General features: G+C 37.1%; 1 protein-coding gene across 6 annotated transcripts in view; it reads right to left on the bottom strand.

Moving 5' to 3' along the window:
• PLCL2 (phospholipase C like 2) overlaps positions 1–26942 on the bottom strand; it is a 102867-nt gene that overhangs the window by 8650 nt on the left and 67275 nt on the right. For 5 of the 6 annotated variants that reach the window (XM_065051482.1, XM_065051479.1, XM_065051481.1 and 2 more), the window contains 2 exons: positions 15047–15122; positions 1311–1420 (listed from right to left, as the gene is read on the bottom strand). In XM_065051482.1, the coding sequence (XP_064907554.1) occupies positions 1311–1420; positions 15047–15122 (186 nt within the window). Of the gene's footprint in view, positions 1–1310; positions 1421–15046; positions 15123–26942 lie in introns of those variants that run through there. The other variant, XM_065051485.1, reaches the window with a different exon arrangement.

Raw genomic sequence — 26942 nt, 5'->3', positions numbered from 1 at the left:
TGAAGAAGGGATAACAATTTATTTCTTTGACATTTCCAAACCCACTGAACTGACTCCCCTCCACTCTTATCCCCCAGGTCACACAGGAATGGTACTCAACACGTCCCATACATGGTCTCCAGGGAACTCCATTCTAGTAAAGGAAAAGTGATAGTCTGGACCTTTTACCTATAAACAGAACCCACTGGCATATTTTTAGAATATATTAACTATACATGCAAATTTCTCCTCTTTTTGATTCTCTTCTGCATTGGAATTGTGTGGCGTAACACAAGGGGGACCAGAGCACCAAGCAACACTGTGGAAAGTTTAACACTTAAAACCAAGATGGAAAGCTGGAGAAATACATGTGTATTACTGCTTTTCTGTAGTAGTTCACTGTCAAAAGAGATGATAGGGAATTCTACTTTCAGTAAGAACTGAAAATAAAAAAAATACATGTGAGAAAATAATTTTCTCTATAATTAAAACAGACTTTCTAGTTCAATGTTGTGATGAAATATTTGATTGAGTGGGAGAGAAGAACTCATTAGTGGATGTAAACACAAAACTTGAATAATTTGGGCTAGAAGGATAGTGTCAAGGGAATAAATTAAGGAAGGCAGTTTTGCTGTCTTGGTAACTTTTTATATACTTTGCTGAGATGAAAGACCAGCAATAAGGAATCTGAACTGTTCCATATTCTAGCTTCCTGAGGGTTTCTGCCTGAAAGCTTTTTTATACTTTAGAACTTACTGTTGTATCAACAGGTAAGCAAATGCACTCAACAAAATGCAAACAGAATCTCCCCGTCCATATACACTCAACTTACTCCAGTCTGAATTACTAATACAATTTGTATGTATCATTAATCATCATTCCCCACTGACTGAAGTAGCAACGCGTTCCCTTCTTTTTTTTTTTTTTTTTTAGTAACAGCATTAACCTTAACACTCTTGCTCCCTTTCAAATCACAAAAGAGGATCTAAGCGGCAGCATCATTTCCTCCCAGCCCCAGTCACTTCATAGAAATCAATACTCATTGTTTCACCCATGTATTCCAGATCACAGTGGATCCTGTTGACATTAAAAAGTTGTAAGAAGAAATTGTCAGACAAACTAAATGAAACAACCCTCTACAACAAGAGAAAAGAAGAAAAATCCTCATTGAGAGTCTGTTGTGTTTTCAAGTTATGTAAACTAAACTGAATATGATGATGTAAGTGAATAAATCAAATTGAACCGTGACACAGAATAATGACCAGTAACAATATTAGAATATCAGTTGTGAATGGAAAAATACAGTAACTAACCAAAGGAAGACACATTACCTTTAAAATTGTAATGTTCCACGTAAAACTTTCTACTGATTTTTGCAGTTTTCTTTCTTTTAAGCCTTCTCTTGCTCCTATATTGTGCAGGTTTTCATGAAACTCCATTGCTGTGGAGAATAAAAGAGGGAAGAATATAGTAACTACTGTAACACATTTTTGTGATCGCAGAGAGATTTGAAACTCATAAGGCAAAAGGACAGTGAGAAAGCTTCTGAAATTTTCTTCTTCAAGCACAAATGTATCTGACCCAGTAATGTGCAATGATGTACAACATGCCAATATATACAGACCTCTAAGCCAAAATCCACACTGAAGTACCTGCTGGGTCACTGCTATATGCAGAAAGAGCCAAGCAAATATTTACTACACAAAAATATTCTTTAAGCACAGCCAGATTTGTTGCACTACATGTAAAAACCTCTTTGTGAGTTGCTATAGAATGGAAACAGTAACTTAACAAAATACTCTATCCCAGTAAATTTATTTTGTGCCCTGCTCTTTTATGCACTACATTTATATCACAGTTGTCCAGATAACAGCTTACATGATGGGGCCAGTCCAGAAAATAACCTTCTCACCGTACCCTGAGGAGAAAAGGTGTTGCTGTGCAGAAAGAGCGCCAAGTGAACCGCCAAGGACATTTAACCACACCCATGTAAATTACTGTGTCCACAAAACCTGTACCTGACAAACTCCAAACAAAAATTTTGGGCAAAATTCAGATTAGCTTGAGCTAAACGTTGAGTAGAGTGACCAGAGCTTTAGTTTTAGCCCAGCGCACTGCACAGATCTAAGAAAAATAATTTGCTTTCCATTGTGCTGGTACAAGTCATATAAAAATAAATTTGAAATTCTCCTTCCTACAGGGGAAGTAAAATGTCCTTCCACGAGTACACACATCAACCAAACATGGATCACACAAATTATCCTATGGAAAATCATACATTAAGTTGTGCTCTCAAGATCACCCTCAGTAATAACATAAAAGGTATTTTGACGGCAAAAGCTGGCAAGTGGTTGTGACATACACCTATGAACATAAAATTGAGTTACAGCTTAATAACAAATAATCATTTTAATTATATCAATTGCAATCTTCTAGTTGCTCAGTGAGTGTATGTGCTTCAAAAATTACATGTAATTAATTATCATGGAATAACCAGACAAACTTGCGTTGTCTGTCAATCCTAGAGCAGACTGACTTTCAAGGACATTATAGTATTTGTTCTTCATAAACTGTCTACCCCACACTCAAGTCCCATTATGAGATATAACTGAACGTTCTCATTGTACATTCCCTTGCCTTACTCCCATATATATATGCACACATCTCTTTTAAGAACTACTTCATAAATTCATTTGAAAAACAAGATCGTTCTTTTTAGTTTTTCTCACTATTTTAAATTTTACTACAAGGAAACCCTGAATTAAACTATTGTGTCATTTTTATTTTAAACACTTCTCCATAACTCTGACTGCCTCTAGAGTACAGCCTCAAGTAAACCATTCATATTCTGTTTTCCCAAAACAGATTTTTAACCAGGTGAGAAATAAATGTTCATTCATCCATCACTGTTTCCAAGTATCCATTTCCTCTTCACATCATCCAAAAAAATAAACTCCCAATATGATCATGGAAAGATTATGCACATGTTCCTAGTTATAACATTACATTTCTAGAGCTACCACAAAAATACAAATTTTCTCATTTGTACCATGAATTCTGAGACTATACTGCTAAACCTCTGGACTTCTGTAACTCATTTCCATTGTTACAAATATTGCCCTTCAAATCCGCGGGCAGCAGTGATCGATAACAACCTTGAACTGAAGCCATTCAGAGAGATATTAAGAATAATGGTAAGGGCCTGCATGATTGATGTAGAGTATGAATGCAACACAGCATTTCACTGTTGACTACATCTCTCTTAGTATTCCCCTTCTATGCCCCTGCTTGGTTTTCTTGCATTTTACTTCGGAACTACTCCATGCATTACCAGTGGCAAAGTGTTAAATACCAAAATGAAACTTTCTTAGAAAATAACAAAAAAAAAAAGGGAAAAAAATAAAATAAATACACAGAATTTTCTATCTCCTTGCAAATAAAAATTAAGTTCTCACTCTCCTTAAGATATAATAAGCAAACTGCTTTTACAAGGCTTAATTACTTCTAGAATTATTAGTCCATTAGTAATTTTGCACTGCCTGAGAGCTCTTAAGATAATAACAGACACAATACTAACTTGATTTATCAGTCTTAATCTATTTTTGTATATACCACCTGCTTAATCCAAAAGGCACAAGTTTCATGTTTCATGTTTTCCATTTATACTGGCAGATGTTAAAAAGGTTATTATCTTCATCTTCCTGACTGACCACAAATATTATATAGCATGTGTATTATTCATGGGTTCAGATGGAGCTCCTGAGTTATAATTTGGGCCCATTGCACAAAATTTTTTATATGTAATGAAGTTATTATTGATTCTTGTCCTGGGCCAGAAACATAAGTTCTAAAAACTTCTTTTGATTGGAGGTGTCACCTTTACCAAATCCTTATTTACATAGAATCATTGAGGCTGGAAGGCACCTCTGGAGATTGTCTAGTCCAACTACCTTGCTCAAAGCAGGAGTAGATAGAGCAGGCTGCCCAGGATGGTGTCCAGTTGGGTGTTGTCTGTCCCCAAAGATGAAGACTTCACAACCACTCTGGACAACCTCTTCCAGTGTTTGACCACACAAGATCCCCACTGAGCCTTCCCTGCTCCAGGAGGAACAGGGTCTGCTCTCACTCTCTCCTTATATGAAAAATGCTCCAGTCCATTCATGAATCACCTTTGTGGCTCTTGCTGGGCCCTCGCCAGTATGACTGGGTCTCTCTTGTACTGAGAAGTCCAGGCCTGTAGGCAGCACTGTGGATGGGACCTCAGCAATGCTGAGCAGAAGGGAAGGATGACCTCCCTCGGTCTTCTGGCGATGCACTGCCTGAGCTGTGTTCAACTTCTTGCCCTCCAGGACACCCAGGGCCTTGTCTCTGCAGCTGTTTTCCAGCCAGTTGGCCTCCAGCCAGCACTGCTGAGTGCGTGGGGTCATAGCTCTGCATGTGTGGGACTCGGCACTTCCCTTGGCTGAACCCTTTTCATGGACTTGCCAGCAGCCCCCTTCTCCAGCCTGTCAAAGTCCCTCTGAGGAGCAGCACAGCCATCTGCTCTATCCACCCTCCTCCCAGGTTTGTCTCTTCTGTCAGCTTGCTGAGGATGCACTTTATCCCATCATCCAGGTGATAAATGATGATGCTTGAACAGTCGTAGCTGCAGGATCAGCCCCTGGGGCCCACCAGTAGTGACTGTCCTGCGGGTGGACTTGGTCCTGCTGATCCCAATGCACTGAGCCTGGCTGGCCAGCTGGTTTTCAGTCCACCTCAGTGCCCACTTACCTGACCTCTACTTACTTCCTGAGTTTGTGTGTGAGGATGTTACAAGAGACAGTGTTGAAATCCTCAGTAAAGTCAAAATAGAAACCATACACTGCTCCTCCTTCCTCCTTCATTGTAGAAGTCTGTCATGTTGGTTAGGCCTGATGTCCCCTTTGTAAATCCATGGTGACTTTCACCTATCACCTTCTTGTCCTTCTTGTCTTTGGAAACAGTTTCTATGAGGATTTACTCCACCACCTGCCCAGGGATTGAAGTGAGGCTGACTGGCATGGTCCTACTTTTTACCCTTCTTGAACTTGTTGAACTGTGCTAACTCTACTGCTTCTGACAGCATGATGAGGTTTCAAAGGCCATTACTTGATTCCATTCTGAGCTTTTGCTTGTGGAATACTAGGGCACTTAGTTTGCATAAGCAGAATTTAGAAGTCTGGTCACTCCTACACCACTGCGTGTAACGGTTAGCTGACAGAAGCTATACCACTTCCTATGTGCTTGCAAAACAACTTCCAACTTTCATAATACGATTCAAGTCTTCCATCTTAAAGGCCAGTTTTGCAGTGAAATGTTCACCCCAACTACCCTAAGTCATGTAAATACATTTTAATACATGTAACAAAATAGCAAGAACAGGATTCAACAGCAGGTTTTTAAACTGAACAAAATATTGCCAACAAATTTTCCCAATCATAATCAAAGATTTCACAGCATATCCTTCTCCACTGCAGTTTACTTTTTTTTTAAAAGCATTCTCATAAGCAATCCTTCAGTATTTCCAAATAATTACTTTCGCCTTCAGTGCTGAATCACTTTCTGGTTCCTCAGCGAATGCTGATTAGTTTAACTTGTACTTCATGATTGTCTCAGCTTTCCCCTCTCTCGCACCCTCCCTCCCCAACCCTGGAATGCATTAGATGGCTTTAATATTTCTTCATCCCTCCCAGAATACCTTATTATTCAAGATGCTCTTCTGAAATTTTATGTACAATTATTTTTTCCTGTTTGCAATAACTTCAAACAGCATGAGGAAACGAGAAGTTCTCTAAGCTGATCAATTCAATAGGAACCATACAGCATGTGAAGAGACTAATAAAAATTTGCTAGGTTAATCTAGCAAAAAGAAAACCAAAAGGGGAGTAACCGCTCTCTACATACACATCAGTCAGGTAAGGCCTAGGGCATCAAAATTATTTCAGCTAAAGGACAATATTTAAGGTGAATGTGCATCAGTAAAATTGGAATTTATGTAAAATTTATAACCATTGTAGATGTGGTTCTGTAAGCAGCCTGGAAAGGGACAAAATTACTTAAAGCAACAACTCATATTGATTTTAAAATAGAGCTCAACATGATCAGTTTCCAAAAACTGCACCTGAGAGCAGAACTTCAGGACTTTCCAGTCCTGTGTTTCCTCAACCAGCTGCAGGATGAATCCTTTAAATACTACTACATGGCAGACCTCAAACCCGCATTAATTTATGCTCAGCATATTTTGATGGAATGTTCATGTCTATAAACTAATCAAGAACTGATACGACAGTATAGACACTGGGATGTCCGATCCCTATGACATACTTCAATAACAAAAATCTCTTTCCTAAATAAAACATGCAAGGCAATACAACAGTCCTTGCTGGACTGATAAGAAACCTGACCCATCACTTGTCAGAATAACTTCCAGATTAGAATCTTAGCTTATAGTACTTTATAATCAATATTTTAATTGTCACGAATATGCTCAGAAGATACGAAACCTTTCATAACTTACAAGCATGTGAGCTTATAATATGCATGTTATTGTTTTGCTGATGCTTGAAATGCTGGAACAAGGAAGATGTATTTCTGTTGCTGCTCTGCATACTGGGTATGTCAGCTTTGTAGAGCCAATATCATACCTCCAGGAAAAGGTTTTATTTGGTGATATATTTCAGAAACAACATCATACATACTATTACAAGTTACTCATCTCCAACTGTATTTAGCTTGGAAAAAATAGTCTCTTAATTTCTCCAAAATGAAACAACCTCCTATGAAATTCACTGTCCTTAAGTACTAATCAGAAATTACACCTCTTGAAATTTGGTTAGCAATTCCTCCCACTACTAGAGTTTGACTATAGTTCCAAGGTAGTATACTTAGGATGTTGATTAAAATGCGACAAGTAAGGCAGCAGAAGTGATTCTGCTATTTCTAAACTATTTGATGCATATATATTGCATATATTACACAAGTAGCTTTAAGTCACTGAGCTGCACGTGTTTATATTTTTGCCTTTTTACTGTACAACACATATATCTTCGCTGGAAAACTGGGATGATAATTACATTTTTATTAAAATCAAGACGTGAGACTGTAACAAGGAGAACTGGAGCGTGTGTGTAAGGCAGGAGTTCAGACTGTTTGGAAATCTGTAATTTGTTTGCTTTTGTAAGAGTTACTATCACAAAGCATGTCATTTTATAGGAAAACAATTCACATCTTTAACTGAGAGTTGAGATACTCATCTTTCAAGGAATCTTTAGCAGAACAGTGAGCACCACACTTGCTGTATGGTATTTCTAAAGCCAAACACCTACTCAACATACTCCTTTGTTTTCCTTGATGAAAGCTTTCTTGACAAGAGCATGATTTACAACCTAGTTGAGACACGATTATACAGCAGGTGTGCTCCTCTCAGTATTGTTTTTTTGCCTTAACAAAGACCTTTATCAATGAAATTTAAGGATGGTAAAATTTTGTCAATAAACGTTTACACTGAGTATGCCTAATATGAAATGGGTAGCAAATATTTGTCCATATTTATATAAAATGACACTGATAATACTGCAGGTAAGCACTTAACTTCACAAAAGCCAAATGTATCTTATTCATTCTTCATAGAGAACTTTGATTTAAAGGCAAATTAAATACTTTGCAAAAGAGTAATAAATAATAAAAAATAAGTAAACATTATATATTCTTAAAATGCAACGATAATATCATACAGCTATTGATTAGGTTACTACATATTGCAGCTCAATTACTACATACTCTATTCTCAAATTCTTACAAATGTTTCTATGAATAATTTGCACACACAGATTTGTTCCTGACAAGGAAAAAAGTCAATAAAGCACTTCATACATTAAAGTATTTCTTCCCAAACTGCGTAAGTTAAATGCTAATATAGTAAAGGAAAGAATTCTAGGAAAGAATTTAAGCTGTAAGTACTCATTTCCACACATAAATATTTCATCTGCACATACAACCACTACACTTGACCACATCTTTAAAAGCCAGGGCTTTAATTTTTTATAGAATTAAATAAGTTTCTCAACATTTTTCTTTCAGATTACATTCCTTAAACACTCAGGTAGTTCAACCTGACAAACAATTTTCCTCAAACAAAATTTATCAGAAAAGTGATCTGGCTACCAGATCACATCAACAATACATCAGGTTAGGGAAACAACAGAAATCACTATACCTGTAAATTCTCACACATTTTGTTTACAGATTACCTCTCATACAAAGATTTAAAGTTAACCATAATAAATCAGTACTTAGAGCATCTCTGTATTAGCTAACTGCAAAAACTAAGTCTTAACAGGAACAAGCACTATTATAGATTCTCAAATACTTCCAAGGACCTACTTCCCACTGAAGTAACTCAAAACATTTGACATCATAACTAGAGAATTAGAATTTCTTTGCAGATTCTGAGTGTGCTGTGCTTCAGCTTCAAGAGGCTCTAGGTATCAATTATTTGCCTTGAAAATATTTAGATTAATACTTGATGAAATAATGCACTAATTGAACTAGTTTTTCAGTATTCTTTAGTTATTTCAACTTCTTTCACAATGTGCAGTATCTCTATAGTAAGTGGAAATGTTTCCCAGTCAGTCAGTCAGTCATGTACTGCCTGAACTTAGAAGATTAAAAATACATTGTGGTGCCTGCTGCCCCTTTATATTCTTTAACAGTAGCAAACGCAAATTCTATGCCTGAGATAACCTTCTTATCCCAACATCCCAAATGGTAATGGCATCACAGATTGCCAAAAGCCATTCTCTCTGCAAGAGCAAAATTAGTAGTTAGTCTTCCAATCAGGACTCATGCAGTTCCATGCGCAATCACAATAATTCCGTTTTCAACATAAGACACTTTCTTTAATGCTGGGGAACCACTCTGACATAAGATGGTCACTGATTTCTGAACCATTGTCAGATCATCTTCGAAGTAGTTGCAGCTCCAAGCTTACACTGTTATGATGTTACAAAGAGGAAATCTGTGACATCTGGCCTTGATTTAATTAAAACTCGGTTTCTTTCAAGAGTTAAGTAACCAGCTCTGCCTTCCTCAAACACTTTCAAGACGCTCCTGTGTAACATTAACTTTCTAGACATCAAAGTCAACAAAAACTGTATCAAGCTACACAAGACATAAACCCAACACACCAACACTTTTTCTGCACCTCCAAAACAGCAGTCCTACAAAATACACAGAAAACCAGACATTCATATATCAAAACTTTTGCTCTGAAGACTCATGGCATTCCACCCTCAATGTACAGAGGATTTTCATCCACAAGAACAGTTCTCCATGAAGACAAGCTGCATTTCTGAATGTGGTTGAAGTTAAGCCACTACTATGTATGAGAATGAACCAGTGCTGTCAATAAAATGAAAAAACAAAGAGCTACAATAGAGAGGACTTTTTCAACAGACTGCTCTTTCCCTCTTTTATTTACCAGGCTTGGACCTCAAGAGACACCAACAAAAGCATAAGGAAAAAAAATCTGATTATATTGAATGCTAGAAAGCAGATTTAGTAAGGACATTGATTTATGGCACATTATAACTTCTCCAAATATTTGGATCCTGCTGAGCCCACGTTGTTTCACTGGCAATAGTAATTACTATCTCTTTCACTTCTGTGGGAATGTAACTTCCCCTTTCCTTACTAACACCTTCTGCACCAGATAAGTTGGGTACCTTATTCTTTCAAATTGTCTGATTAAGACAATTAATTTAAACTCAGAGTCATTTCCCTAACCTGTATTTAACAGCTGTAGTTGTTTAAAATACAAAGAAGGGAATGTATATCTGAAAACCTGTTCAACTTCTCCACACTTCAGCTAATAAAGCATGTTCCAAAATTTGTCTTTCAACCATACTGATTATAACATTTTACTACCTCTGCTTTTGCTAAACCCCCATCTATGGACAGGTTGGAACTGCTGGTTAGTCTCAGTCATCAGTTGTTGTACTAGTTACGTTGTCACGTGTATATATAGAAAGCCCCCAGGGTAATAAACTAACTCTTCATCCTTTCCTACCATTTTGGATGAGACTGTAGTTGGGATAACCATGTGACCGTTGAGCAGATCTTACTACATAAAATGCCCACTGTATTTGTGCACTCTAATATACTTCTCTATATCTTAAGAGATATCATTAACTCGTCTCTTCAATTACTTTTGGAGGTACAAGGCAACTGCTAAAAATATGAACTACAAACTAATATATAATAACAGATTGATTTTATAAATACTTCTGTACTGGGAAAGGCTATTTAAAATCAATAATTCTATTTTAGCCTCTTACAATGCTATTGTGATTTCCACTACATAACCAAATTTTCCAGTCATTTTTGCTGACTGAGGTTGCTAAAAGTGGAACATGCAGCTCTAGATAGTCATAATTAATATGATCCAATCTTTTACTGGGGTAGAATTCTATTAACATTAGGGAAGTAAAGGCTTAATGTGAAGAGGCAAACTCAGGAAAACAATACAAATGTCTATGTTAGTTTAAGTCTTTGCACTGGGAGCGGCAAATTAGATAATTCAGAACATCTAAAAGCACATGAGGTGTATCCTAGGGAGCATCCACCACTGTGTATGACATATCAGATTAAAAAGAACCCCAAACTAACTACTACATTCAAGGTATCACAGTGAGCTATGTACAAGGAGCAATTCATCAACGCTACATATGCTGATTTAAGTGCAATTCTTCCTCTTTTTCTCTGCCGTGGCAGATTGCGGTTTTGAGAATATTCAAGGCACAGGAGAGGAAAGAGATTACAGAGTGAGGGAGTATATGCAACGCCAGGATAACTTAAGCTGCTGTAGAACTGCACCTGGAGATTCTTAGTGGAACTGCTTGGGGAAGAAAGACAAGTAGAAAGAAAAAATGTAGAAAAAAATGGATCCTATTGTGCACTGTGTTTATCTTCAACAGCATCCAGAATGGCTGGTTATTCCCTTTCTTGAAACCATATCCTGTTTCCGCCACTGCCAAAGGACTACTTCAGAGTACACATTAGAAAATATACTCAGTTAATGTCTTTTAGTACTTGCATTATTTGATAAACGAAGTTCCTGCTTTTTCAGTCACTGTACAGATGGAATAAATAAAACAACCCCTGCTCCAAAAACTTAGAATCAAAGGGAAAAAGAGAACAGATGGATAAAGAAAGAGTGGGGAGTACAAGGAAGCATTGAAAACTATTTTGGTGAAGGTGGTAGGAGGACATGTGTCAATCTAGCTATCTTTGTGGGAGAATTTTGAAAACCAATTCAAAGGAAGTAGCCTGGTGGATGTTTGCAGTGAGCCTGTGGGACAACATGATAGAACGCATGACGTTGGCTGTCAATCTACCAGGCACTGGAAACTCTTGCTACCAAGTAAGCAAACGTAAGAAAAGTGAAAGCAGCTCAGTCCTGACGTCCAATGAGGCAAAAACATAGAAATGAATATAGGGACAGACATCATCAAAATGACGGCCAGGGAAATTATGTACATAAAGCAACACTATAATGGTGAAACTCAGAGAAAGGATTGTGTAGCTGAGATCTCAGAAGAACCTGGACAAGAGTTCTGGATGCACAGCTGACTAGAGAAGGTTACACCTCTAAAACCATACAGAAAAACGCAATCTGAATTATCAGCACGCGGGAATGCATATTAGCAGCAAATTGACATTGCTAGACCTGTATATAATAGCTTAATTTCCTGAATTAAAACAGAAACCTTAGAGATCACTGCTTGTCGGTATTGTCACGGCTACTTTTTCCCCTACACACATTAACTTACCCTTACTGATGTTACATTTCACACATTGTTTTATAATTCTCAGTGTCACAAGATCCTCCTCTACATTTGATTACATTCAATAATTCTGTGTCGCCAGCAAACTGTTTGCTCATTATTTGCTCCCCGATCACGTAATGAATACTTGGAATATCACAAGCCCTTTTGAGCTCTCACTGCTGAACACCAAAATTAATTTCTAAGCTGTGTTTTTCTCTCTTAACCAGTGATTAGCTCAGTCAGTAATTAAATTATAAAGCAAAAGAATGCAAAGGAAGATTCAAAGGAGAAGTACAAGAATTATATGAGTTGGGTACAAAGGCAACTAGGGATGGTTAAGGAGACCTGGACATTCAAATTCTTTAGAGAAGATGCAGGAGCATTTTAGGTCTTTAACAGATTAAGGGGGTGCACTGGATTATCTCTAAATTCCCTTTAGCACCTATGTTCTGTTTTCTTGCAGGATCTTTAGCTGTCTTTATATCAACAAAATAAATGACACTGCGATCATTTTGAAGTTATGCAGATTTTTTTTCTTAATTCTGTTAAAGAATGAGAAGTACAGTGGGAACCAAAGCAATATTATGTTATCATACATTTTCATTAATTAATGTATCTAAAATGCTTTCAATAGCTATTTAATTAAGAACATACTGTGTTGAGCTAAAATGAATATAATGATATGAAGATAAGTTTTTATATAGTTTAATTTTAAAGAATCAAAATGAGAGAAGTTTACAGTTAAATGTTCTCAGAGAATATTAATAGTAAAGAACCTGAATCCTGAAAAAAAGCCACCTCAAGAATTGTATCTTTGCTTATTCAATAGGCCATCAACCTAGAAAGAAATAGCAGTGCCTGTATTTTAAAATTAGTTCTGAATTTTAAAGGAAGCCAAAAGTCTTATTACTAAGCTTCAGTTAGAAAATGGTTTAATAGAATGAGTCCACTTTGCTTATTTAAGAGAATTCTCTTACGAGCCTGTTCATGACAACAATAATTTACTGCTTATTGGCAGTTTGAGTATTTCTTCTTATTTTAGCAGCTTTTTCAATCTTTGAGCCCCAGAACAAAAAAAAAAAAAAAAAAAAGCCAGACAAGGGCATAATTTTGCTTTTTTCCGTATCAAGAAACTACATAGAAAAATGTATAATCTTTTACTCAGAATTAAATAGAGTAGCATGTACTGAGATCATGAGATTAATTACAAGAAAATCTTCAAAAACCATTGATATTAAAAGGCAATTTAATTCAGCTCATTCATCTTAAAAAGTACCTTGACCCTGCAGGGCTAAAGCTGCCCTAAATAGCAGGATCTATTACGTAATCCATACTTAGGCTTATGTCACCATGCTGGAGTTTTCTCATTTAAATGAGATAAAAATCTCCACTATATAGCATAGGCTTTAAGTCTTTAGCATTCTTAAACAAAGGATTCTTGGACCCAGCTGCACTTCATGTAAAACAAGGCTGTAAGACTCAAGAAAATGGAAGTTTAGTTGAATCTGTATGAGCTAGTATAAAGCAATCTTCTCTGAAGGGCAACAATTCTAGTATATGAGGTAAACCAGGGAATTAGCTTTTGCCTTACCTCTAACCAAGGCACTAAACAGCTTGAGACACTGATGAAGCTAAAAAAAATCTGGCACACCATCACCACAACAATGGAAGACAATTCAAGAAGTAAGTCTACAAGACAATGTCCTTAAGGCAGCATGATGTACTTTGAGTTTGGTATTTTAGATGAATCTTTGCATCTACTAACAAGATACATGAAATAATATTTTGTCACTCATGGCATTTATGATTATCTATGTTTGACAGCTTGAAGTAAATAGGAAAAATTAAAATTTTTAAGTATTTCGACAGTTCTATGGTTTGACTCAAATTCACATAGTCTGAGGAATGTGTGCTGTGAATATAGGGGAGATCTAGAAATTCAGAGTGGCTGAGCCTTCTTGCTGCTGATCTGAGTTGGAAGACACTGATAACAGAAAAGAGTTTGTAAAGGGAGGGTGAGGGTGGACGAGCATTCTTTTTTTCTTTCAGGAAAAGAGAACAAAGAAAAGGGACCAAAATTTATAGGACAGCAGAGAAGTGGATCAAAGAATGGATGAAAATAATGGAAAATGATGGGAGCTGCAGGATGCTGAATATCAGATAGATGAAAATGTTTTGTATATAAAAACTTTTGAATCAATTGAGTCACACAAGGCATGTTTGTAGACACTTTGAGTGACTCTTGGGCAGACTACCTGTTTCTGATGCAAATGTGATGCATCACTACCCTGAGTAAATTTATAACATCGTTTAAAAATACTTTAAAAAGACCAAAAGAAAAGAAACACGAATAAACAGCAAGGCTAGGGATGCTATCCATAGTAAGAAAGAAACCTTCAAAAATTTAAAGTTGTGTTCAAACGACAAAACCATTACAATATTATCAGGTGAAAAAAAGGCAATTTGTGAAGGGATTAAGAACTAACGGTACAATCTGTTTCAAATATATATCAGAAACAGGAAAAAATGCAAAGAATCTGTGAGACCAATGGGTCATAACAAAGTTTAAAAAAATAGACTTTCTGCATCCATGTGGTTTGAAAAGCCTGCCACAGAAGATACATGTAATTATCTGAGTAAAATTGTCAGAGTAAAACCAGTTTTACTCTGAATAGATAAAATAGTAACAAATCAGCAGAACCAGAGGGTATCCACCCAGCAGATCTAGAGAAATGCAGAGAAATGCAGGGACAAATTATCTGAACTATTGTCAGGCAATTATCAGAAGTCAAGACACTTTACCAAGGCTCTTGAAGACATTAAGCCTACCATGACAAAAGGGGAAAAGTTATCACATAGCAAAAGAGGAGACCTGAGTAAATGGTTAAAAGATTTCACTGTGAAGGAAGATAATTCACTTTCTCTCTTGTAAACATATGTTTACATTTGTGGAAATACTACACTGACAAGCTACTGTCCATATATAAAATGCTGACACTTTCCAAAGTCAAGCTGTAATTCTATGGATCTTTTATTTCTGTGATTTGATGTGTCCTTTTCCCTATTATTGTATGTGCCCAAATTAGATTTTTTGTTTGGGGGGGAGGAGCAGGTGTTGGTTGTTTTTCCTATGGTTGAATAAATAAACTCAATTAATAGTTCTGTGAAATAAAGAAAAATGCAGTAAGTTCTTTATAACATTTTTAAAAAGAGCTTGTACTTACCTGCTTTCTGACACTGTACTATCTTCTCATATAAACTATCTGTACTTTCAACTAGAGTCCTGATGGTCTGTATCATCTGTAGAGAAAATAAATTAGAATAGACAGAAATATCAGTAAAATTCGATTTTTACTGAAAATGTTTAATCTGTAAAAAAAGTTAAAATCTGAACTCAAATCAATAATTAACATAATGAATACATTCATTTTCCTGGTCAGGACCAGACAGAGAAGTGTCCTAAATGCGACCTAAAGACATAAAAAAATATTATGTTTTTTGGCTGGGATCTGTGAACCCTGAAGTAAAATGTCTACTACATAATTCACTGCCTATCAAAGCAAGTGGAAATTATACAGTTATTTACCAGGTAATTTGCTTTTGGTGGCTTGGGTAAGACAACCTGGATGCAGGTTTCTTCTTCCTCACTCTGACATCTGGGATGATGACCACTCACCACCCAGTGCTTCCTTTCTCCTAGGGATCATCTCATTGCTTTTTCAGATCTGTTCCTCTACATTTTCCCTTTCTGTGGCTTGACCTGTACGTATGTATGAGACAACACTCTACAGAGGAAAACAAATCACTGCAAGCTAGTACTGGAGGATAAGAAAATAAGAAACACCTCCTTTACTTGATCTTTCTAAACAAAAAACCTTTTATGGAAGCTCAGCTGAAAGCACACAGATTAAGATGGAACTGTGCAGATTCTTCAGCCTAGGGTATGTACTGAGAAGTAACGACTTTGTTTCACGCCTTACCACTGACATCTCTGCTATCTGCTCAAGCAGACGGATTTCTCATCACTAAAACAATGACTAAAGTTTGACATGTTACTTATGTGGGTGTTCACGTAGAACTTGCTTTTCCTTTGGAGACCACAATTGCTGTTATGAGCAGGAATGTTCCATGTTAAAGAAAAAAAAAATAACCACAACCTTCTCTAAGACTTCCTCAGAGAAATAACGCTTCAGGAGGCATGACTACAGTAGTCCTTCCTCACACGTAATAGAAGTGTTCTCCAGCTGAGTGACATTGAGGCTGTTTTTCTTAACATTGCTCTAAGGCATAAATTAATTTGGAAAAGCAAGTAAGCCTCAGATTTTTGATGATGGCAAGTGTGCAAGCAAGAAGGAATACCTGCACAGATGTAAAATGCTCTGCAGACTTCTATTATTTCCAGATACTTCTCTTGTTTCCAGATACACAAAGATCTGGTTTATTTAAATTACAAGGCATTTAAAAACAATTCTGTTCCCATAATCACAATATAAAATGAGAGAATAAAGAAAATTCTGCAAACTCACAATTCTATGTTTATGCTACGTACAAACCACATACGAACAAGCAACTTTAGAGTATGTGGAGGTCGCTGTACTAGAGAGTTTAATTTAATCTTCATATCTTGATTAACTTTTATTTAATTTCAAAGTATCTATTTACCCTGGTTTATATCATTTTTTTTTAAAAAAAGGCAAATTATAATAAATTAGGAAAAAATAATAACTTGATCAGGTTGCTAAGCTGCAAGTGAAATACTTCAGCTTACCATTTTTAACTGGATTGTTTGAGTATAAATATCAATATTCATTCAAGCAAAAGCTGTCTATAAATATGCCAATTAATGATTAGGTGTAATAAAAAGAACCATTTTAAAAAGAGAAGTATACTTAAATATGGGAATACATTTCGCCCAGATAGGCTTCCTTAGGGAGCACTGTAAACTGACTATTCCTGATGCGTCAAGGAAAAAGCTGCAATTCACCATGTTTCATTATTATTTGGTCTTTAAAACAGTATTCAGAAATTGAAATAAAGCCACTATAAACTTGCTTGAAAGGCAAGGATTTTACCTGTTTCAATATGTATGCCATAGAACACATTTGCTTCTGTAATACACTCAAATGAGGAGAACCAAAACACAATTTGGTTCAATTAAAATAAATAATACTTCCAATACCTGATGTTATTTTGCTAACTAGCTGAAATGATACTGCAAAGCATCCTCCGCTGAGCTTTTGCTGCATTGAAAATCACCTTGAAATATGAAATGTTGAGCATGTATGGCTCTTGTTTTGTCAGGATGCTAACACACAATGAGGACTATAGTGGGATTCTCTGTTACTAAGAATCCTTTCACCTGAGAACGCATTTGACTGGATTTCACAGCAGAAAGAGACCAGTTGTGCTGCCTATTCAAGGTATTTGTTCTGGAAGAAGTGTAAGAAATACTGCAACTGCCCTATGTTAGTCTATTCTGTGTTCCTGACCCCATGTATGTGATAATTTCTGAGTGATCTCAGTTAGGTCCTATTCCAGACCCAGAACATCTCTATCTGCTCTGTTTCCTTCATACAATACATTCTACATGCACATTTCATAATTTATAAATCGGAGAGAACAGGTCTCAGCTGTTTAGAAAACTTACTTTGAGACCTTGCACTGATTTTCAGAAACAAGAGAATTCAAAAATGAATAAAAATGCTTACATCACTACTTCTTTGTTTACTTTCTGTATTGACAAGCAAGAAAGCTGTGCTAGTTCTGCAGATGAAAGGAAACAAAACTAATTGCTCTTTCATGTTAGCAAAGCTAACACTGAAGAATAATTTATTATAACGTGCAGACACAGTTTTGGTATGGAAAGCTGCTGTGCCTAAATACTCTCAGATCAAAAGCAACGTCTTCTTTCCAACTTTGGAAGAAAAATATCAGTGGGTTCCACGTGACAGAAATTATTCTAATAACAATTTTTGTATTACCAAGGCCAGTAACAACTACTTTCTTTATCTTTGATGTCTAAAATACATACAACGGTGGATTTAAGATTAACAGCACCACTAAGCAAAACTGGCTGAGTCAGCAATAATTAAGGGGTTGATTGCCACTACCATTCAATCAATATTACGCTACACCCTAATTTTGTTCATGTCCTTCACTACGGAAATAAGAGAGCAGTATCATGTGTGCATTTCTAGGTGTCACCTTGCAGTTCTGTTTGATTAATAAAGTAATAGTATTAGTTCATTATAATTTTATTCTGATACTGCTCTTCACCATGTAGGCACCTTTTAGTACACATTCAGATATTTGTTACATGACTCTTATGGAGTGTTTGAACATATAAATTCCTTTTGGCGTTCAAGCCAAAATTATAACATCATGAAAACATTCATGTAGATATTAACAGAGACTGAAAGACTTTTGGTAGACACAGCATATGGAACAACTGAGTATAAATGGTTATATTTAAACAAAAAATTAGCCTGATCCAAGTGATACTTGTATGTGCTCAATATAAAAGTGAAGTAGGAAATGATGAGTAAGCAGGAGCTTCACTGTGAAAAACAGTATGTCAGCAGCAGAATGAGAAATTAAATTCTCAAGGCAAATTAGTTGTAGAAGTTGAGGAGAAAGACCAAGTAGAGTCTAGTATATATTTGACTAGCCTATACTGAACAAGCCAATCAATAAGCAGGTATTTGCTAATGACAGCCAACTTTAAGAATATTATCAGTGACAAAACTGGAAAGAGAAATTCAAACAAACTTAATAGGGAACGACGAGCTACCAGCCAATCATTAAAAATGTATTGCAAATTACCCATGCCTATTCCAAGAAAAGAACAGATATTACATGAAGCTTAGCTATACTTTCTAGCAGGTATTTTAAAATATTAATTTCCATCTCTAACCTATGTTGCTCTGTTCTGGGAGTAAAGATTCAAAATATCCAACAAATGTATTTTAAATATAGAATACATAACACTTGCTGGAATTGCTTCATCTCTCACTTTGATTTCTGCCTCCCCATCCCACCACAAACTTAGTATGACCAGTGAGCTGCTCTGTTACTCATTACATACTGGGCTATCTTCTATCTTCTTTTTGTTTGTTTGTGGGTTTTTTAGTTGGTTTGGGTTTTTTTTGTTTTGCTAATGGAAAATGGGAAATGCAGAATGGTATGCTTTATGAGCCTTGACGTCATCCCACTTTTGCAGAGGCCAGGCTGACAGTTTGATCTATTCGTCAAACTCTATTTGTTAAATCATGCAACCATTTTACCCAGTTATCAAGAAAATTGTCAGTAATTCTAACAAAAGGACAAATGTCAAGAAATATGGAAAAATATATAAATTATTTTGAGAGGTTTTAGAAATAAACACTAAATGATTAGTCCAGAGTTCTCAACAAGGATTAGAAACCCGTATTATTATATATTGCCCCTGCCTTAAAAAGCATTATGACAATGGTTAGAAATCAAAGTGATTCTTGCTTCAAACTGATGGAGCTGTGTTACAAACAGCACCATTTACCACTTATGTGACTGTGTCTTCACAAATCAAACAAAAAGTCATATACATAAAATATATCTATCCTCTTCCTCGACAAAATAGAATTCTCTCAGTAAGAGAGACAGTTACAGAAAATCTAAGAAAAAATTATATGTCTAGACTACCCTTTAGGCTTATTTTTTATGTTGCAAAGCTTTTATTCCTAAAATAACAACAAAAGAGACTTAACAGAGATAAATGCTATGAACTAATGCTACGTATGTCTATGCATGTAAGTGCTTCCACGTATGTACACTTGCACCTATTTGAGACCATTAATTCAGTTGCAGTTGAATCTGAACAAGTGAAGATGTATTTCTAAAAGGTTCACAAGACAGCTCTTCTGGTAGAAGACAGAACATCCTCTTTAGGCCCACAACTTAGGGATATAGATTGAACTCAACCCTAAATACTTTAAACATCACATTTAACTAAGAATACAGACCCTGAGAAAGAAATCTTTAAAAAAAAAAAACAAACCCAAAACCAACCAACCAAAAAAAACCCACAAACAAAAAAACAGGGTTTATTAATTCCTCTGCATGTGGAACTGGTTGGTAGCACAGCAAGAGAGACATTAGCCACACTTTAAAATGGAAAAAACAGCCAACAATAAACTGAGTCTGGCTAATGAAACTCAGTGAGAGAAAATACCTTCACTGACAGAGCTGCAACACCGAAGAAGAACTTTATTTTTAGCAAGTAAAGCACATTACACATTTACATTTCGAAATCTGTGAATATGTGTTGCCAATACTGCTAGACCTACATTCCAACAGTAAAACTGAAACCATACTTACAGTAGGTATAAACCAAACCTTTATTAAATTGGCACTCTCCACAATATGATGTTCACATTATCCTTTTGTCTCAAATCTCAGCATATTAGATGTACTTCTGAAACCACAAACTACACCATTTCTGCAAACAGTTTAGTATTCACTGGCCAAACCGATGCTCTTAATAGTAGTAATAATAAAATGTCTGGAAAACGCAGATTACATTTTAAGTATATAACAGTACAAATAGCACCAATAGCAAATAGCCCTTCACAAAAAAAAAAAAAAAAAAAAAAAAAAAACACCACGAAAAAACAAAACAGAAACCAAGCACAGGGCATCCCAAACTACTACAAAACATAAACTGCTAATAGTATCTGCACCATTTCAAAAAATGTGTGTGACCAGAGAGGGTCAGAAGTTGCCACCACTGCCCCGAGCAACACCGGCAAGGGAAGGAATGCTGGTAGAGACAGCATAGAAACACTGGAATTCTCAAGAACCATTATATGTACCAGCACCAGAACAGAATAAGTTCACTTCACATTAAAAATATGTATAAACTGTATCCAAGAAGTCCAGTGTTCAATGTCAATGCACCAGAAGGCATTTTTGGGATACTGGAACAGGTAAAGGAATCGTTCTTAGACCTTTCAGTGACAATTGCCATGGTCGGCTTGCTCTGAAGCTGCGTGAAGAACTGTTTCAAGCTACATATGCTGCCTTTGATTTTGACTGCAGAAGACTGGTGTTATAGCAAGAAGGAAGGACACGAATGGTAAATCAGATTGCAAACTCATATTAAACCTCACTACTTGAATTGTTGCAACGATGCAGATACAACACTGAAAGCATTCTGAAATGTCCAACTTTTAACCAGCACCACCATAAACAGAAGTGGAATTCTAACAATCAGGAGTTTCATGTTCACACTACTGAGCCAAGTTCAAAACTCAATAAGCATTGATAAAAACCTTACACCTACCACCCTTGAGACTGCAATCACCACAAGTTCAGTGCTACTCAGTTTTCAAAGAGCACAAGGTCCTCAAGTTCAAACGGAGTGATATACAGCAAAGAAAAATGTTGCAGCGATTACGAAGCAGCATCTTAACAGAAGGGACAACATACTTTTCTCTGTCCCAAGTTCCAGTTGCAGTTTTCCAGGAGACCTCTTAGCACAGCTTTAAAGTATCTGAAGAACACCTTGCTAAGTTGCATGGAAAAAAATAACTGAAAAAAAGATAGCTGAACAGTTTTTAGCGATTACAACTTTCTGATGACTACGACTGACGAGTGATGAGAAAAACCTGCAAAGGCCCCAGCAGAACACATTATTGTTTGTATTTTAAAGTTTTTCTTCAAATCCCAGAGGAATTTCAGAAATTAACACAGAAAGATCACAGCTGGTCCATGAGTTGATTAATTCACGTTAAGTAAATCAAGTATTGATTGGCAACAGAGTCTGGTTTAAAGCCAGTTTCATCAAACACAGAGACATATGTGTGGGATGTAACCATGAGTCCTGAGGGGGCAGATTGATGTGATGGTTATCTTTGGAAGGTCATGGCAATCAGAGGACATTCCTGAGAACACGAAGAAAGCAAATTTCACTCCTATATACAAGAAGAGTAAGAAGGAGGACCAAGGAACTACAGGTCAGTCAGCCTCAATTCAATCCCTGGAAAGGTGGTGGAGTAAATCCTCATAGAAACTGTTTCCAAACACAAGAAGGACAAGAAGGTGATGGAGGAAAGTCACCACGGATTTACAAAGGGGACATCAGGCCTAACCAACATGATAGACTTCTACAATGAAGGAGGAAGGAGGAGCAGTGTATGGTTTCTATTTTGACTTTACTGAGGATTTCAACACTGTCTCTTGTAACATCCTCACACACAAACTCAGGAAGTAAGTAGAGGTCAGGTAAGTGGGCACTGAGGTGGACTGAAAACCAGCTGGCCCGCCAGGCTCAGTGCATTGGGATCAGCAGGACCAAGTCCACCCGCAGGACAGTCACTACTGGTGGGCCCCAGGGGCTGATCCTGCAGCTACGACTGTTCAAGCATCATCATTTATCACCTGGATGATGGGATAAAGTGCATCCTCAGCAAGCTGACAGAAGAGACAAACCTGGGAGGAGGGTGGATAGAGCAGATGGCTGTGCTGCTCCTCAGAGGGACTTTGACAGGCTGGAGAAGGGGGCTGCTGGCAAGTCCATGAAAAGGGTTCAGCCAAGGGAAGTGCCGAGTCCCACACATGCAGAGCTATGACCCCACGCACTCAGCAGTGCTGGCTGGAGGCCGACTGGCTGGAAAACAGCTGCAGAGACAAGGACCTGGGTGTCCTGGAGGGCAAGAAGTTGAACACAGCTCAGGCAGTGCATCGCCAGAAGACCGAGGGAGGTCATCCTTCCCTTCTGCTCAGCATTGCTGAGGTCCCATCCACAGTGCTGCCTACAGGCCTGGACTTCTCAGTACAAGAGAGACCCAGTCATACTGGCGAGGGCCCAGCAAGAGCCACAAAGGTGATTCATGAATGGACTGGAGCATTTTTCATATAAGGAGAGAGTGAGAGAGCAGAGACTGTTCAGCGTGGAGTAGAGAGAGTTGTTAAGAAATGTTGTAGAGTCCCCATTTTTGGGAACAGTCAACACCCAACTGGACACTGTTCTGGGCAGCCTGCTCTATCTACTCCTACTTTCAGCAAGGCAGTGGGACAAGACCATCTCCAGAGGTGCATTCCAACCTCAGTGATTCTGTGTAAATAAGAGTTTCGGCAAAGTCGACATCTCCGATCAAAAGAAGTTTTTAGAACTGAGCTTTTTGACCTAGGACAACCATCAATAATAACTTCATTATACATAAAAATCAGGTGTGGTTTTGCCCAGACAGTCTAAAGCTGCCCTATAATGAATGACTGATCTTTCTAGTATCCAGGTATAGTCCAAAGTGTCAAAGTAAGAAAATGCCATCTGCTACTTCTGTACACACAGAGGACTCCTCACATCAAACTAAAATTTGCTTCCAAGCATTTTTTTAGCAAACATATTATCTAAATTAGAAATTATCTCTCTAGCTATGCAAGAAAATAAATGTAGCATAGAAACACAGAGTCACTGAGGTTGAAAGGGACCTCTGGAGATCATCTGGTCCAACTCACCTGCTCAACAGGGTCACCTAGAGCAGGCTGCCCAGATGGCTTCTGAATATCTGCTGGGATGGAGACTTCACAACCTCTCTGTGCAACCTGTTCCCCTGCTCTGTCACCCTCACAGTAAAAAAGTGTTTAACGATGTTTAGAGCCTCCTGTGTTTCATTTTCTGCCTCTTCTCCTGTCACTGGGCACCACTGAAGAGCCTAGCTCTGTCTTCTTTGCAGCCTCCTTTCAGGCATTTACACACATTGACGAGGGGGCCCACCAAACCTTCTCTTCTCCAGGCTGAACAGTCCTGGCTCTCTCAGCCTTTCCTCACAGGAGAAGTGCTCCAGTCCCTTCATCACCTTCATGGCCCTTGGTTGGACTCCCTTCAATATGTCCACGTTTTTCTTGTACTGGACAGCCTGGAACTGGACACAGTACCCCAGGTGTGGCCTCACCAGTGCTGAACAGAGGGGAAGGATCACCACTCTTAACCATAACATATATGTTATGATATCACTAAGTACTATGTTTCACTTTAGTCTTCAAAACACTGTCCTTTTCTGAGACAAGGCAGAGGAAATTTCCATTATGCTTCCTTAACTCACTGGCATATTATGATATAAACATAATGCTGTGTCTAATGACAGTGGCAGTACACCCTCATAAGTGGGAAAAACATAGGAACGGGCTCATGCTTTCACTTTTTCAGCTCTTCTTTCCTCTCTCACTTCTTCAAGAGATGTTTTATATTATAGGAAACACACACATGGAACAGGGATTTTTTTGTCTTCAGAAAAAAACAAACTGAGATTATGCCATAATGCAGTGCAGGAGCATAAGAGATGAAATCCACTTACCAAAACTAATTCTTGTAGGCCCAAGAAAAAATAGGACATCATCTGTTCTTAATTCTGCAGTATCCCAAAATGAATTCGACTTCCCACAGTTCAAGAAAATTTACCAAAGGAACAAACAGTCCACAAGTTCTCCATTAAAAAGTCTTATTTCTTTCTTAATTTCTCATGAGTGAAGTATTTGAGAAAGACTAGGTTGAAGACAGAGTAAATAAAACAATTACCAGCTCTCCATGCACACAATGACATCAAACTATTTTAAATCTAGCAGTCATTTCTCCTTGCTTTCATGACACTCTGGCTGTTACAGCAAAATCATTTTTAACATTTTTAAATTAAAGCTGATAGAATTAAAACACTATGTAAACAGTGGACAATACGGAATCACATACATTTGAAAGGAAAATATCTTGTATCTGTGAAGGGCATAAATTTATCATCCTTATGAAAAAAATAATACGTAGTGTTATTTTTGAAACTAAATCCGTCAGTAACAGTAGCAATAACCACAATTTTTTCACCCAGAAAGTGTCAAAACGACAAACAGAAAATTAGGAATTCATTGAGAGAGAAAGAAAGAGAGAACTACTACTGGAGATACGGAGTACATTTAAGAGAAGTTGTTATGCATCTGACCTATTTTTATGCTCTTCCATAAACATTCCATTGGACTACATTTGAAACAGGATGGCAAGCTAGATGAACTCTTCTTCCTAAGTAGTCATATTATTTTATGCTCTAATGAATACGGTGACTCAGCCATTAGCCGTAATGGGATCAGCGAGAGGATAAAAAAGCTTCCCCCTTCACGCTCTTAACAAAAAAAATGAAGAAATCTTGACTTCCCAGAAGCGTCGAGTTGTCATTATCAGAGCTTTTCAATCTATGTAAAACAGCTCATACTTTACAACGTTTGGCACTGGAGTCCGAATATCTAAAATTAGATGTTTGTTTCTGCCCTTCTGGACTGGAAAGCCCAACATTAACTGAGGTTATCATCTGCAGCTCTGCTTTTGTAAGCATAATTGCAACCTTCAGTTTAGAATGACTGCCCTGTTATAAAACAGGAAAATAAAAACTGATAATAAGCAACATAACCCTTTTTGAAGAAACTGCCCAAGCTATTCACTATATTTTCCATCAATAGTTTGTTTTCCATCAGTTTTTGTGACAGACTAACAACTACACCATCAGTAACTATTAAATTAATCTCAAAACCCAGGATCTACAATTGTTATAATTTATTAAACATGGGAAAAAACATTACCTGGGCTATTTGCAATATTAAATTGCAATGAATGATGTATTTTTTCCTTTAGATCCCTTCACCACTGAACTACATCCATTTATTACCTAAATAAAGACAGTTCTAACTCTGCAGAGACTTGATAATGACAGTAAACATACTGTACAAAGCCAGAGGCAATAACGAAACTAGTGAGACAGTGTGTGTTATCAGTATTTAAATATTGCATTTATATTGCCAACTCTGAAACTTACTGTTTTAACAGACATTATAACAATCTACCACTAAGACTGAGAAAATTGTTTAAACTCTAAGCATCCACATACCTCACACCTTGATGATCTTTGCAAATCTGGGGGCATCATTAAGTCTTCCATCTTTAAGAGTACTTGGCTATTTTAGCTAGGTCAAAGCTGCTGGAGTTATGCTACCATCCACTTACTGGAAAAATATACTCTAATGCAAAAATCAACACAAGCAACTGTATTTAACAGTTCTTTTCCTGTTGGAACATCAAGTTAAGTTCAACATTTACTCCAGCTATCAGAAATGAGCTGAGAATTTTAAAAGGCTAAAAATTTAATAGAAACTTTATTTCTATACTGAGCATTTGAAAAGGGACTTTGTGAAATGCTTTTGGAAAATCCAACCAGACTAATCTTCCATGTCTCCATGCTTCTTGACTTCAAAGAACACCAAGAGATTAAAGAGCCCTTCACTTTATAAAAGCTGTACTGACTCTTGCCCAACATTACATTTTTCCCCGTGTTTCCTCTCATTTTCTTCTTCAAAACAGCTTCTACCCATTTTCACAGTACAGATGTCAGCCTGTCTGATCTGTAATTTCATGATCTTCCCTGGAAACCTCTTAAAACATTGGCACCACACTAACAACTTTGATAGTCAGTTTTAAGTGAGAGGATACACACAACAATTAGCAGTTTGGATATATCTTGAGATCTTTCAGAACTCTTGAATGAATATCACCTCTTTCTGCTAATTTTTTTCTCAGTCATTTTGCTTTTCCTGTGTAATATCTTTTACTGGCATTTCAGTTAGCAATGAATACTACAAGTCCTTCATAAACAAGTGTTTCATGTGAAACCTTAACCTCCACAGGTAAATGTACGAATAAATTAATTTAGTGTTGTGGCATTATTTATTTTCCTGGAGCTTTCTTTTATACTTTGATCAACTAGTGGTCATACACACTCTTTGACAGGCTTCCTGTTTCCAGTATTTTCAGAAAAGAGTTACTGCTATTTTTAAGTCTCTGCAGGTTGATCCTGAAATTCTTCACTGTTGGCTTTCTTCTGTTTTTTATTTAACCATGCCAGGGCTAAATATCTAACCTCTTTTCCTTATTTGCATGTGCCTTCAGCTTTCTGGAAGATGCCTCCTTCTTTTGAACAGCACTTCCTCCCCTTTTTGTCCTCTTCAAGTGTTTTTTGGTAGGTGGTATATATTTACTTCAAACCCCCTGTGAAGTATCTTCAGAGCGTCTACAATGTCTGTTCTTTTGCCTACTTCTCTTACCTTTTTGTT

The sequence above is a fragment of the Columba livia genome, chromosome 2, assembly GCF_036013475.1.
Source record: "Columba livia isolate bColLiv1 breed racing homer chromosome 2, bColLiv1.pat.W.v2, whole genome shotgun sequence".
NCBI classification, from domain to species: domain Eukaryota; kingdom Metazoa; phylum Chordata; class Aves; order Columbiformes; family Columbidae; genus Columba; species Columba livia.
This window is presented reverse-complemented; position numbering and strand designations above follow the sequence as displayed.